The following is a 15300-nucleotide window of genomic DNA, read 5'->3' as shown; positions in this document are numbered from 1 at the left end:
AGCAGAATCACACTCAGATTCTTCAGTCACAGCAGAATTTCCTAATCTGTGTTTAATTCTGTACCATTAAGCAATAGCAAGACAGTAGCTTTGCTACTAGGCCTAGAAATAAGGAGATACTGTCCCTTTTTCTCAATTATTTCCTATGCCCTTCTCTATCCCCACGGTTCCTTGTGCTAATAGGTTAATAGGTGCACCATATAGAATTGTTAAATGAATGAGAGTCACCCCAAAAATGCAAGCTTATCCCCAGGGAAGCCTATCACAGTCTTCTCTTTATATTGTTTTTATTTTTTTCGGTACATAGTAGATGTATATATTTTGGGGTACATGCAGCCTTAGCTTCTTAATTTCTAAGTCTGCTACTAGATTCAATTTTTTCCCAAAAATGGGAGTTTCAAGTCTTGTAGTTTTATAATGGTCTTCAAGTACATGATGACCTGTTAGTTCTCTCCTCCAAAAAATTGAATAAGAAAAAACTGGCATAACTTCTGATTTCAGTTAGGCATAAAGCAGAATTTTCTGTCCTTGAGGATTATAACCTCTGAAGTGACTTCAATCTGAACACTTAACACAAAATGGTCAACAAATAAATCTAGAGCAGATACTCTCCTCACTCTTCATGCTTGCAGAAGGAATCCCTGAAAACGGGAGTAGTAAGAAATAACGTGATTGGAAATTTAACAACCGTAGGTAATTTCAACAGTGAAGTATTTATTAACCAAGCAAAGAAATATAAATCTGATATTTCTAAACGAATTAAGTACCGAATAAATATTTAAATTCAACAATGTTTGTTTTCTTACATAGAATTGCTATTTTCTGGTGGAAAATAGCAGAGATCTGGTAAAAGGGGATGGGGAAAGATAAATCTTTGAAAGGTCTTAAGGTACTGCTGGTGAATGAAACAAAAGCATTGGCATTTACTGCCTTGCTATGTTGGTCCTTAGCCTCCCCAAAAACTGGAGAGGCACTCTGTTTGTTCCTCCTGCTGAAGTTCAAGTTCTCACATTTTTTGTTTTCATTTCTTATTTTCTCTTTTCTTTCTTTCTTTCTTTTATTTTATTTTGAGACAGGGTCTTGCTCTGTCACCCAGGCTGGAATGCAGTGTTGTGATCATAGCTCACTGCAGCCTTCAATGCCTGGGCTCAGGTAAGCCTCCCACCTCAGCCTTCTGAGTAGCTGGGACGGCAGGCATGTGCCACCATGCCTGGCTAATTTTTATTTTTTTATTTTTAATTTATTTATCATTATTATTATTATTATTTTTGAGATGGAGTCTTGCTCTGTCGCCCAGGCTGGAGTGCATGGAGCAATCTTGGCTTACTGCAAGCTCTGCCTCCCGGGTTCACACCATTCTCCTGCCTCAGCCTCCCGAGTAGCTAGGACTACAGGCGCCCACCACCAAGCCTGGCTAATTTTTTGTATTTTTAGCAGAGACAGAGTTTCACCGTGTTAGCCAGGATGGTGTCAATCTCCTGACCTCGTGATCCACCTGCCTCAGACTCCCAAAGTGCTGGGATTACAGGCGTGAGCCACCACGCCCGGCCTAATTTTTATATATTTATCTTTGTAGAGAGGGAGTCTCACTGTGTTGCCCAGGCTGGTCTCAAACTCCTGGCCTCAAATGATATTCCCGTGTTGGCCTCCCAAAGTGCTGGGATTTTATGAGTCACCATGCCTGGCCATTTTTCTTGAAGTATTTTCCACTTTCCTAAAGGTTTTTAAATGCATTAAAGTCTACTAGATAACAAACTTCGTATTAGATTGGTGCAAAAGTAATTGCAGCATTTGCCATTATGTTTAACTGCAAATACCACAGTTACTTTTGCACCAACCTAATAGAAAAATACCATTTTACTAAAGAAACCAAAGTGATTTTTTTCTACTAATTCTGAGGCTGCAATGTGGATATTTACTGGAATGTTCTCTTGAAACTCTGATAGTGATTGTTTGCAAGTCATTATGTGAAACAATCAAAATGTGGAAATGTATACACATAAATAATGACCTCTCAGGGGAAATGGAGTTTGTCCATTTTGGTCACCTGTCATTATTTAGTTTGTTTCCTTGGTAGGAAACACCACTTTATATTGCCAGAGATTTTCTTTTTGAATGTTTGGGTACATTATATCATTTTTAAATATCAGAACTACTACATAACATTATCTTTACATTATGAGTTTTATTTTTAAACCCCTAAATTACAACTACTGATCAAAGCTTACCACTTTTTAGACCTTAATGAATCCTCCATTCCCAGATGGTTATTGGAAATTGGTGTTATTTATCTGCATGGTTATGACAAAGAAGGTAACAAATTGTGTAAGTATATTTATGTTCTGGCTTTTCAAGATTTTGAGATTGAGATATCTATGTCAACTGAATTAAGAATTAGCAGAACTTTCTCCATCTGTAGCACTCCTCAAGTCTACTGCAATGAGGGATTGGTAGAACCATTTTTACAGTGTTAGATACTTAGTAGCTGTACATACTGTTTGCGTTATAATAAAGTAGGCAATAAAGGCAAATGCTGCATCCTACAGCATAAACAAAGTTATTTAATTCAGAGTCGTTATCTTCTTTCTAATCTGACTGTGATATTAAAACTCAACTTAGTGTTTTTATGGAGAATTTTTTTTGACAGTCGCTAAAGGTTGCTAAGTAGGCCTTTTCCTTTTCAAGTCTCCCATAATCTCACTCTAGCTTTTTCTGAAATGTGTATTATAATGAAAGGAACAGTAACAATCATCTCTTTTGTTCCAATGACTCCCCTGTTATACCTCTCTCCCACTTGCCCCAAATCCAGCCTGGTTTTGTACCAGGGATGCAACTTGGCAGGCGAGTTTGAGCCCCATACTGAACAGATGTCCTGCACTCATCTTCACTTCTCCGTAGCATGTTGTCTGTCCCTGTTTCAGCAATACTCTTTTTGCATTTTTCTCTTACTGCCACCTCCTCCTTTTCAACCTTTTTTTCTCATTTTTCTTCTTCCTCCTGTCCCTTAAAGGTGTTTCCTAGGCTTTATTCCTTTCTTGCATCTTTTACTTTACAGCTGATAGTCTCCTTGGGTGATCAATCACGAGCATCTTGGCAGCTTTAGCTACCTCCCCCAGCACAGTATTGACCCCACACTATCCCCAGGACACATGCACATACCTAGCTACCCACTGACTGGCCCCACCTGCCTGTCAGCAGCCTTTAGCACAACACAGTACTGAACATCCATGCCCCTCCACTTGCTCACTTTCTGTATTGCCTACCTCAGTCCCACTCATTGGCTCTTCCTCTAATATAGCTTCAATTTGGCCTTTTTTCTATCCTCACCAGCTACTTCCTCAATTCAGTTTCTAACTACTACCCCTTTGCCCCAGTCCCTTCCCAGGTCATAACCTGGTAGGTTTCCTTCTCTGCCTCCTCCACTCTGCCCTCTGTGCTATTGCCTGAAAGGTGTTCTAAAATAGGAAAATCAAAATGCCCTAGAGTTTCATTCAGAGTCCTTCAAGTCCAGTTCTTTCCTATTTTGCTTCTCCTCTCACCACTCATCACATTTCATCTTAGCTACTACCACCACCTGAACAGTTTACCGTGCTCCACACACATGCACGGCACTGGCTCATGCCTCCATCGCCCTGTGTCAGTATCTTTCCTCTGGATGGAACATTTTTTCCAGTGCTCGACAAAAGCAGTGATTTTCTTTTTTGTTAAGCACAATGCAGAGCACATTTAGATTATTATCAAATAGTGTTTGTTCATCTGTATTTTCTTTTCCGTCTTACAAGTGAAATTTGTTTATTTCCTAAGGGAAAGAAACAGTCTATCTCTTTGCTACTCTTTAAGGCTCCCAAGTGCAACTCTTTCTCACTGAAAATAAGAAAGAGATGTTTTTGATCTAAGAAACAAAATGAATTGTAAATGAAAAATGTCAAGGGAAAGACTATATATATGTATAATAATAATATAATGCCATAAGTCTTGTTCTTGTTTTTATCTTCTGCTTAAAGTCTGGATCAGGGTGAAGTATCATATAAAAGACCAGAAAACCATATCGGACAAAAAGAAGCTCATAGCATTCTGGTTGGAGCGTTATGCTAAGAGGGAAAATGGGAAACCTGTAACAGTGATGTTTGACCTGTCAGAAACTGGAATAAATAGCATTGTAAGCATTTTTCATTCATTTCAAATCAGTGTTTATCATGGCTTCCTCGCTTTCTCCTATCCTTGCTGCCAACCACATATTGCTGTAAAATTGAGGCAACTAACTTGTATTAGGGATTTATTTTTTCACCTTGCAGTGTGAGTGTAGTCAAACATGGAATAGGGCTTGCAAAGAATTAAATTTGTTTCTGTATTTGGCGTTGAAACTGTTGATTTCCTAGAAATGTTCCTTGTCTGAGACACAGGATGGGGAGGTAGCATGTCAAGGCTGGCAAGGTATGAATCGATGTGATAACTGTGAACTTTGATATCAAAGCTAATATCCTATAGCACCTGCCCCGGTGTGTGCCACAGAGTAGTATATTCAGGAAATATCAAGTAAGGTAATATACCATCTCGAATTTGTTATATTCGTACCATGTTTTAGTTGCAAGATGTTCACATGAGTTTTGCACATATAACATTTTGTGATTTTATTGAGTGTTTTTGTTTGCTTGTTTGGATTTGTTTTCTATCTGTTTGATTTGGTTAGCTTTGGAAACCAGTTTTCTTCAGGTAATTTTGCCAAACTTGAAAAATAAGTAAAACCTACCTGTCTTTAATTTGGGTCCTTGTGGCCTTAGTGATACCTACAAACCCTTCAGCAGCAATTGAGATCACTTGGCACATTTATTCTAACTACAGTCTCTTATATTTAATCTGTGGCTGATTCTGATAGCAGTAATGTCGAATTCGCAAACGTGCTCAGGGCAGTTTATTTTGAAATCTTTTCGGAATTCCATTTGGCAAAGTATGTTAAGAACCTTAAAGTGTTTGTATTTATACTCTTTGCCTGGTAACCAACTTCTGGAAATCTATTCTAAAGAAATAACCCTGAATACAGAAAAAGCATCATATATCAAAATATTTTCTCAGTGTCATTTAAAGTAATGAAAAATTAGAAAAGAAATGTAAATGTTCAACATGATGAAATGGCAGATTATGGTATATCTAATTGATGGAATATATATAGCTATGTAAAATGTTGTTTATAAGGAATTTATAGTAATATTGGAGAGCACACGTTTTTCTGAGATGAAAAAAGCTGTTTGATTATACATACTGTAATATGCATGTATACTATACGATACATAGCCCAACAAAGGAAACTGTAGCCATTATAACAAACACCAAATAGGCTAGAGAGAACTGCTAACAAGAGTTTTTTTTGCAGTGGCAGGACCACAAATTTTTTTTCATGTTTCTATTTCTCTTTTTATTTTTCAAGGATCCGATGCCCTGGAGTTTTCCAACCTAGTTTCCTTATCAATGGGTTTTAAATTAGAGAGAGTAAATTATTTTATATCCAAAATCAAAATCAATTTGCCTAGATAAATAAATATGCCATAAAAATAAATCATGATTCTTTTATCCTTTGGATATGATAGTTTCCTAATTATAACCCAGAATCATGAAGAATAAATGTTAATATTTTTGTTGCCAAGTATAAGGAAAGAGAATTGACTTGAACTGTTTTATTTTTTCAAGCTACATAATTATCTCACCATCTTTAATTTGTAAATAAGGTGTATTTGCACTGCTAAGAATTTAAGTCATTATTAATGTTTTAAAATACTTGAATCTTGCTGAAGAATTTATTTTTATAAATGACCCTTTCATGATTCACAAAGAATTTAAGTGAGCTTATAAAGATGTCTACAAAATCTCAAGGCAAAAAATAAGAAAATCATTTGCTAGAGTTGGGACACCAGTTTGGCTCTAAGCTTTCAGCTGCCTGGCTGAAAGAAATGTAATCATTTAAAATTATTCAGCAACCATTCTTCACAACCAGTGTCTTAGAAGTATATCCATTCCTAATACTTGAACTAGAAAGTCTTTCATGGGTCCTCAAAAGGACGTTTTACAAGATAATAAATAACAGCCTCAAAAACTTCTTATATAATGCTGAGCAATAGGGTTGATGGAGCTATTTCTTGTAGTCCCCATTAATAGAATATACCAGTGACATCTTATCATATCCACTTGAATTAGCAGTAACTCACAATTTTACGAAGAAGGATATTCAATTAAATAAATGATAGAAACAAGAATGTTATACCAAGACTATTTAGACAAAAATCTCTGGGGGCCATAAATCATAAACTAGGTAAACGAGGTAACCAAATTTTTATGTAACTGGTTCTTTTCAGCCATTTTCTTTGACTGTTACTTAACTACCAATTATGAAAACTCCATGCACAGTGGCTATAATGATTAGTTACAAAGGTATTATTTTATATATATATACACACACACACACAAAGGTATTATTTTATTTATATATATACATACACATACACACACACACACACACACAGGTATTATTATATATATACCCATAACAAATACTTAAGATAGTTAAGGACGCTTACTTTTAGTTTACTGCAATTAAAGATGCTGCAACTAACATTCCAGGGATGAATTTAGAAACTTTCATCTCTAGGACAACCCACCTTTCCAGTAATTGTGATGGATTTCAGTTTGCTTGGTTATATCTTTCATTCCACAGTCTTTATAAGATGGCCAATCGGAATTAGTGAATCAGTATGTGGCCATGGAGTAAAATGACCCATGGAAATAATAACCTTAATGACCTAATTTACTGTTGCTGTGCTCAAAGCAGTAGAACCAACCAGATAGCTATGTTTGTAGTCTCCCAGAAATCAGAATCAGTGAACAACACTGGAATATAAACTGAAAAACTAATTATAGGTCTCTAAATAAAATGAAAAAAGCCAGAAGTGGAGTAGATACAGCAGGCCAATGTGATTAGATTAAGTATTGTGATTAAAAAAGATTGATAAAACATATTTTATTGACACTGTTATGAGGTATAAAAATTAGGATTAAAAAGCAAATATATGAGAATTTACATACATGTGTATTATCATCCCAAGTAGTCTGATTATAAACTGTTTACTTGTTTCAGTAATTCTTTAGTTATTCAACAGATTTTTAGAATTTCTCTGTGGAGATTGCTTTTAGATCCATTTTATGCCCCGTTGCCTTAGCAGCCTGAAGTACGTAACTAGTTTGAGGTAATGTGAATAATTTTAAAACATCACTAAGCATCTGGTTTCTTCAAGTCAGTTTTAGGGCTGATTATTATAAATAGCTTAATGACCTAAAACCTTAATCCTTGAGAATATAGATATTTAGATATGAGCTTACTTTTTAAAGAATTTAATAATTGTCTCATTTGTATTTAATAATTTCTCACCTTTAGAAATGTGCAATTTTAAGTTATCTAATGTGGACAGTCTTAAAGATTTAATCTTTATTTTAGGACATGGACTTTGTACGCTTTATCATCAACTGCTTTAAGGTTTATTACCCTAAATACCTCTGTAAGTAACTTACTCCTTTATAAAAATATAACATATTGAAACTGTAGACAATGTCTGAGAATTGTGGAGCCTTATAGTATTATAGACTTTCATACCTGAAACTTTGTTTTCTGATGAAGAATTTTAAATATGTTCATAGACATTATTCTAACACATACAGAGGACAGTTTTTCATAAGTATTCATTGTCCTTCACAGTTAATTTTAAGAGTTTAAGTTCTAAACCGTATGTATGGCATCCTATAACACACTCACCCACTCACACACATAGGTACATAAAAGCATACATTTATTTCAAAATTATCTCATTTTTACTAATATTTCAATTTAGAAATTCATTTCAAGTAGTATTTATTATATGAAACAGATAAGCAGTACTGATAAAGTACACTGTATGATAAGCAGTATTGATATGTAAAGTATACTGTTACCAACTGCTATTTAAAAATTGTCATTAAGAAAATACTTGACTAGAAGGTACAACATTTGAATCTGGCATTTGGAGTTTGTTTGTTTTTCGTTGTGACTATTCCATTAATTACCTGAATGAAGAACTCCTAAACCTTATATAGTCCACTTTTTACTTGTTGAATTTGTATGATGGGTTCCCCCTAGGGAAGCCAAGATGCCAACTCACATAAACAGTCAAGTATATTTAACCCCAATGGTTTAAAAGTGAAAAGACAGAAGAGAGGCAACAGGGACATCAGAAAATGGGAATTTACAGATCTGCCTGAGCATACTCCTAGAAAACAGCAAATTGGGTCTTTTGAGACTCGTGATTCAGGTGACTTTAGCATAAAATCCCTAAATTGTCTTAATTTGGCATATTGATTTTACTGTTGTTAATGAGAAGTGAGGAATAGACAAAAAAGCATAATGGATATCAAGAGTCAGTGCCACCCCTAGCTCTATACTCTCATCTTTTCAGAGAGAGTATTCATGAATATTTTTAGGTGAAAAGAATGATCAATAGTGTCCAGTTTGGGGAACCTGTACTATCTTAGGTTCCTTATGGATTTTTCCTGTATCTGGCATGTACCCTGATTCCTTAAGGCCTCCTGAGCAGTGCCAGTCATTGGTCAGTAGGAAATCACTACCCCATAGTTTTAGTTTGTTGCTCTTATGGACAAAATGAAAAAATACCCACTTGATCATTGAAATATCTAAAGGAGTTTGTGAAGAGCCACTTATCAATAATATAAATATTATTATTACTTTGTAAAATACATCTGAGATTCTTTTGAGAAAACTATTAAAAAGTTAATAAATCTATATAAAGATGAATTATATAGATTCATCTTAATTAACTAGAGATTTTATATATATATATATATATATATGTTCTACCTACATAATGTAGCTTTGCAGACATTGAATTTTGTGGAATCTTAATTGATTATTCTTCAAAATCTGTCATGAAGAATAACTATTGTATCTTAAAATCTTGAGTCCGCATTATTTTAAGCATATCCCAGATGAAGACTGCGGTATTAAGCACCAGGGTGCCTCTTCACAGATGCCTTTTTCCTTATATGTACTTTACTTGTCCTACATTAATGCAACAACTCTAGGAGGTTCTCTGCTCAGAAAAGAGTGAAATTACATTTTGATTCCTCTGGAATAGAAGAATGAATTGAATCTCAAAAATCTTCTTTGCAGTTTCTGTTTCTTTCTCACAGTTGTCTCATTTGTTAATAGGGCTGTTTAGTATCTTCAACTCAATGTGTAAATAATACTTCTGTATACTTTGGAATTATTAGCTTCCTGGTGCTCATGATGTAAATTAGAAATAATTCTTGCTTCTGAAAATGTAGTGATGTATTAAAAGGGGAGGGGGCAACTGTGAGACTGGTTTAACAATAGAATCTCTAGAAAATTGTAATTGAAACCATAAATTAGAACTGGAAATGATTTTAAAGTTCAGTGGCCTCAGCGCTACTATGACATGCCACATCCAAAGACTCCATTTATCCACTTTACTGTTTTCTTTTGTACTTCCCTGCAAACAACAAACACAGTGAATGACAAAAGAATAGGCTGTTTACCAGAGGACAGTGACAGTGCACTATTGATTTCCCACAAGTCCTCCTCCTGGGCTGGCACCTCACCATTGTGACATGCTAGTTCAGTTCCAGCACCACATGGAATACTATTCATGATACTATACACTTCACTGAATTAGAGCTCAGACAATGAGCTCAGTTTTTACTTACATTTAGATGACCAGTTTTTTCTAGGCCAGTATAAGTGATGTTATTACAGAGGTACTGATTCACATTCAATGAATTTTTTTTCATCTTTCAGCAAAAATAGTGATCTTTGATATGCCTTGGTTAATGAATGGTGAGTATATTTATACTTTCTTAAAACAAAATGTCTAATTTTCTTTGCCAATTTAGCCATATTTCTACAATTGTTTAAAATAATGTTTATATTGTCCTTTGCATGCACTCTTAAGAGACTGAAGCTAGAGCACTCGGAGGCTATTCCTAAGCAAACAGGGCTAAAATTCTATACCCAGGATCTGGGGGCACCCATTAGTCTTCTTTAAAAACAGCCTTGCCAGGCATGGTGTTGCACACCTATAGTCCTAGCTACTCAGGAGGCTGAGCCAGGAGGATCACTTGAGCCCATGAGTTTGAGGCCAGCTTGGGCAACATAATGATACCCTTCTCTTAAAAAAAAAAATTAACAACAGCCTCAAAATATTCAACCATTAAGGTAATACTGTAGTCAGAAGCCTGAATTTGACATGCACAGATAAGGTGTGTCACAGAACACAGGCCTTGTCTAGGTTTTCTCATGGGCTTCAGGTGTTGAGAAGGAAGGTGGAATCTGTCTGAAACTCACCCCAAATCACTGTAGTGACATGACCCTTTTGACAGTCATGATATATTTTTTGGTAAATTTTTTTTGAAAAAGCCATTGGTTGATAAACTATCTTGACCAACTTTAAAATTACTATAAATTTAATGTTATTAAATGTTATTAAATGTACATTCTCATTTGTGTTTGCAAAAGTCAGTTGTTACATAGAAAGCAATAGAGAAAATCAACAAATCCAAAACTTGGTTCTTTGAAAAATGCAACACAATTGACAAACCTTTAGCTAATAAAGAAGAAAAGGAAAGACTCAAATTATTAACATCTGTAGTGAAAGAAGGGACATTACTATTGACCTTAAGGAAATAAAAAGGACTATAGAGGGAACATGTGAATAATTATATGCAAAGAAATTAGGTAACCTACATGAAGTTAACAAATTCTTAGAAAGATACAAACTACTGAAACTAATTCAAGAAGAATCAGAATAGAAATATAAAAAGGAAGTTGAATTAGTAATCAAAAAACCTTTCCACGAAGAAAAGCCCAGGCCCAGATGGCTTCACTGCTAAATTATGTGAAATATTTAAAGAAGAATCAACATGAATCCTTCACAAATTCTTCCAAAATATAGAAGAAGAGGGAATACTTTCCAACTTATTTTATGAGGCAAGTATAACCATAATATCAAACATCACAGGAAAAGAAAACTACAGACTAGTATTCCTTATGAAAATAGATGCAACAGTCCTCAACAAAGTACTAGCAAATTGAATCCAGCAGCATATAAAAAGGATTATACACCATGACTAAGTGGGCTCAACATATCAAAATCAACTAATGTAATCTACCATATTAATATAATGAAGGGGAAAATGATGTGATCATCTCAAGAGACACAGAAAAAGCATTTGACAAAATCTAGTACCCTCTCATGATAAAAGTACTCAACAAACTAGCAACATAAGGTGCAAAGAGTTGAAACAACTGCCAAGTTAAACCACAGTAGTCCACACAAGACCACCCCCATTTCTGACACAAACTGCAAGTTCAGGAGGTGCTGAAAATTACCCTTAGGTTTGATAATTCTAGTGAATGACTCTGAGAACTCACTGAAAACTATTATACTCACAATTATGGTATATTACAGGGAAAGAATTTAGATTAAGGTCAACCACAGAAAGTAAGGTGTAGGGCAGAGTCCAGGGAAGTACCAAATGTAGAGCATGTTACTTCACTGGCATCAATATGTGGCAGTGTGCATGGAGTATGTCAACCTGGGAAGCTCACCCAAGCCTCAGTGTTCAGAGTTTTTATTGGAACTCCATTATGTAAGCATGATTGATTGCCCATGTGGTTGATCTTAGTCTTCAGTCTCCCCCAAGGTCTACTGATACCGTGTAACCCAAACCCCTACCCTGAATCACATTGTTGGTCTTTCTTCCATGGCCAGCTCCTACCCTAAGTCATATTGTTCCATTGTCACTCAAGGCCCCCAGATGAAGACAATCCTATCAGGCATGAAGATTACCTCTCAGAAGCTGAGGGCAAAGGCCAGACCTCTCTTTGGGTAAGGCTAATCCTTCACAGAAAAGAACTTCCTCTGCCTGTCTATAAAGGGCATATATGAAAAACCTGAATCTATGAAAACCCACAGCTAACATCTTACTTAGCAGGGAAAGAATGGATGCTTTCCCCCTAAGATCAGGAACAAGACAACGCTGTCTGCTCTTACCACTTCTATTAATAAAAGAAGTTCAAGACAAGGACACTGAAAATTACAAAACACCATTTTAGTAAATTCAAGACCTACATAAATAAAAAGACTTCTTGTTCATGGATTGGAAGACAATACAGTCTCTCTAAAGTATCCATGGGAGACTGGTTTCAGAACCCTTCCCCACCACCACCACAGACTCCAAAATCCTTGGATGCTCAAGTCCCTCATATATAATGGTATAGTATTTGCATGTAACTGACACACATCTTCCTGTATACCTTTTTCCTTTTTTTTTTAATGAGTCTCATTCTGTCACCTAGGCTGGAGTGCATTAGCACAATCTCAGCTCACTACATCCTCTGCCTCCCAGGTTCAAACGATTCTCCTGCCTCAGCCTCCCAAGTAGCTGGGACTACAGGCACCTACCACCGCACCTGGCTAATTTTTATAGTTTTATAGACACAGGGTTTCACCATATTGGCCTTCCTGGTCTAGTCTTGAACTCCTGACCTCAAGTGATCTGCCTGCCCCAGCCTCCCAAAGTGCTGGGATTACAGGCATAAGCCATCACACCTGGCTCCTCCCATATACTTTAAATCATCTTTAGATTATTTATACTCCCTAACACAGTGTGAGTGCTATATAGTTGTTCTACTTTATTGTTTCTCATTTATATTTTTGTCATATTGGTTTTATTTATTTTTTAATATTTTCAATTGTGGTTGGTCAATCAAAAATCCATGGATGTGAAATCTGTGGATATGGAGGGCCGACTGTATTGGTAAGAGGTCAACACTTCCCAAATTGATCTACTGATTCAGTGCAGTCCCTATCAAAAGCCCAGCTGCCTTTTTTTGCAGAAATGGATATGTTTGTCCTAAAATTCATATGAAAATGCAAGAAACCCAGAGTAGTCAAATCTTGAAATAGAAACACAAAGTTGGAGGATTTAACACTTCCTGATTTCAAAATTTACTACAAAGCTACAACAATCAAGACATTGGCCGTGTATGGGCATAAGGATAAACATATAGATCAGTGAAATCGAATTGAGGGTCCAGGTATAAACCCTAGTGTTTATTATGGTCAGTTGATTTTTTTTTACAATGGTGCCAAGACAATTCAGTAGAGAAATAAGACTTTTTAAATAAAAGGTGCTAGGACAACTGGGTATGCACATTCAAAGGAATAAAGTTGGACCCTACCTCACATCATATATAAAAATTAACTCAAAATAGATCAGAAACCTAAATGTAAGAGCTAAGTCTCTTAGAAGAAAACATAGGATTAAATCCTTGTGCTTAGATTGGGCAATGGTTTCTTAGATATGACAACAAAAGCACAAGCAACAAAAGAAACAGATAACATTGGACTGCATGAAAATGGAAAACTTGTGCCTTCAAGGACACTATCAAGTAGGTGAAAAGACAATTCTCAGAATGGAAGAAATCATTTACAAACCATACATTTGATAAGGGACTTGTTCTAGAATATATAAAGAACTCTTAGAATGCAACGTTAAAAAGACAAGTGGCCAGGCATGGTGACTCACACCTGTAATCCTAGCACTTTGGGAGGCTGAGGTGGGCAGATCACCTGAAGTCCGGAGTTCGAGACCAGCCTGCCTAACATGGTAAAGCCCCGTCTCTACTAAAAATACAAAATTAGCCGAGCATGGTGGCGCAAGCCTGTAATCCCAGCTACTCAGAAAGCTGAGGCAGGAGAATTGCTTGAACCCGGGAGGCAGAGGTTGCAGTGAGCCAAGATTGCACCATTGCACTCCAACCTGGGCAACAAGAGTGAAACTCTCTCTGAAAGAAAAAAAAAAGACAACCCAATTAAAAAATGAGTGAAAGATTTAAATAGATGTTTTTCTAAAGAAGATAAACAAATGGGCAATAAGCACATAAAGAGATGCTGAGCATCAGTAGTCATTAGAGAAATGCAAGTCAAAACCAAGTGAGGTATGATTTCACACCCACTAGGGTGGCTAGAATCAAAAAGACACAATAACAGGTATTGGCAAGGATGTGGAGAAATTGGAAGCCTCGTACACTGCTGGTGAGAATGTTAAGATGGTCCGGCCACATCAGAAAACAGTTTGGTAGCTAAACATAGAATTACCATATGACCCAGAATTCTACTCCTTAGTATATGCCCAAGAGAAGTGACAACATATGTCTACAGAAAAACTTGTACACAAATGTTCATGGCAGCATTATTCATAATAACAAAAAGTAGAAACAGCCTAAATATTCATCAGTTGCTGAATGGATAAGCAAATATTGCATATCTATAAAATGGACAATTATTCAGTCATAAGAAGGAATTAAGTACTGATACATGCTACATTATGAATGAACCTTGAAAACATGCCAAGTGAACAAAGCCAGTAGAAAAAGCCACGTTGTATGGTTTCATTTATATAAAATGTCCAAAATAAGCAAATCCATGAAGACAGAAAATAGATTGGTAGTTCCTAAGGACTTGGAGAAGGAGGCATAAAGAGACATTGCTATATGAAGGTTCTTTTTGGTGTGATGAAAATGTTCTAGATTAGATTGTGGTGGTGGTTGCACAATTCTGTGAATATACTAAAAACCATTGACTTGTATATAAAAGGGGGATTTTATGACATGTAAATTATATCAGTAAAGTCATGAAAAATCAGATTATCAAATTAATTAAAGTAGCATAGTTTCAAATATGTCAACTCACATTTTAAATTGAAATTAATGAAAATTTAAATGTTATGTAAAAAACTTATAGTTAGCTAAAATAAAAAGATACTTCTCTAATGTTTATCATGCTATTCTTATTTTCTGTTGTTTTTAATTGACAGTTTTGCAAATTTAATGCAGTATTTCTATTGTAATTTCTTAAAAATGTACTTAGATTGTCACAGTGAAAATTAGGTTTAAAAATTAAGCATAAATAAGAAATTACATGACAGAACAAGATTATAATTACCAAACAGCTGTGTTTGACAACAGAACAGTGCAGTTCGTGCCACTGCACTCCAGCCTGGGTGACAGAGTGAGACTCTGTCTCAAAAAAATTTTTTAAACCAGTTTATTTTTGAGATTCTGTAAGTTCCCCACAATTATATAAACTGCAAGCCTGGGAGAGAGGCAGAGAAGTGTAGGGTTAGGAAGGAAGTCTGGATCCAGCTCACACTCATAATAAGAAGGGCTGTTTCTTTCTTTCTCTT

General features: G+C 35.7%; 1 protein-coding gene across 2 annotated transcripts in view; it reads left to right on the top strand.

Annotated features, from left to right (window-relative positions):
- LOC105478149 (motile sperm domain containing 2) overlaps positions 1–15300 on the top strand; it is a 51544-nt gene that overhangs the window by 22560 nt on the left and 13684 nt on the right. For both annotated transcript variants that reach the window (XM_011735182.3, XM_011735181.3), the window contains exons 4-7: positions 2239–2325; positions 4005–4159; positions 7484–7544; positions 9851–9889. In XM_011735182.3, the coding sequence (XP_011733484.1) occupies positions 2239–2325; positions 4005–4159; positions 7484–7544; positions 9851–9889 (342 nt within the window). The remainder of the gene's footprint in view (positions 1–2238; positions 2326–4004; positions 4160–7483; positions 7545–9850; positions 9890–15300) is intronic.

The sequence above is a fragment of the Macaca nemestrina genome, chromosome X (assembly GCF_043159975.1).
Source record: "Macaca nemestrina isolate mMacNem1 chromosome X, mMacNem.hap1, whole genome shotgun sequence".
Lineage (NCBI taxonomy): Eukaryota > Metazoa > Chordata > Mammalia > Primates > Cercopithecidae > Macaca > Macaca nemestrina.
This window is presented reverse-complemented; position numbering and strand designations above follow the sequence as displayed.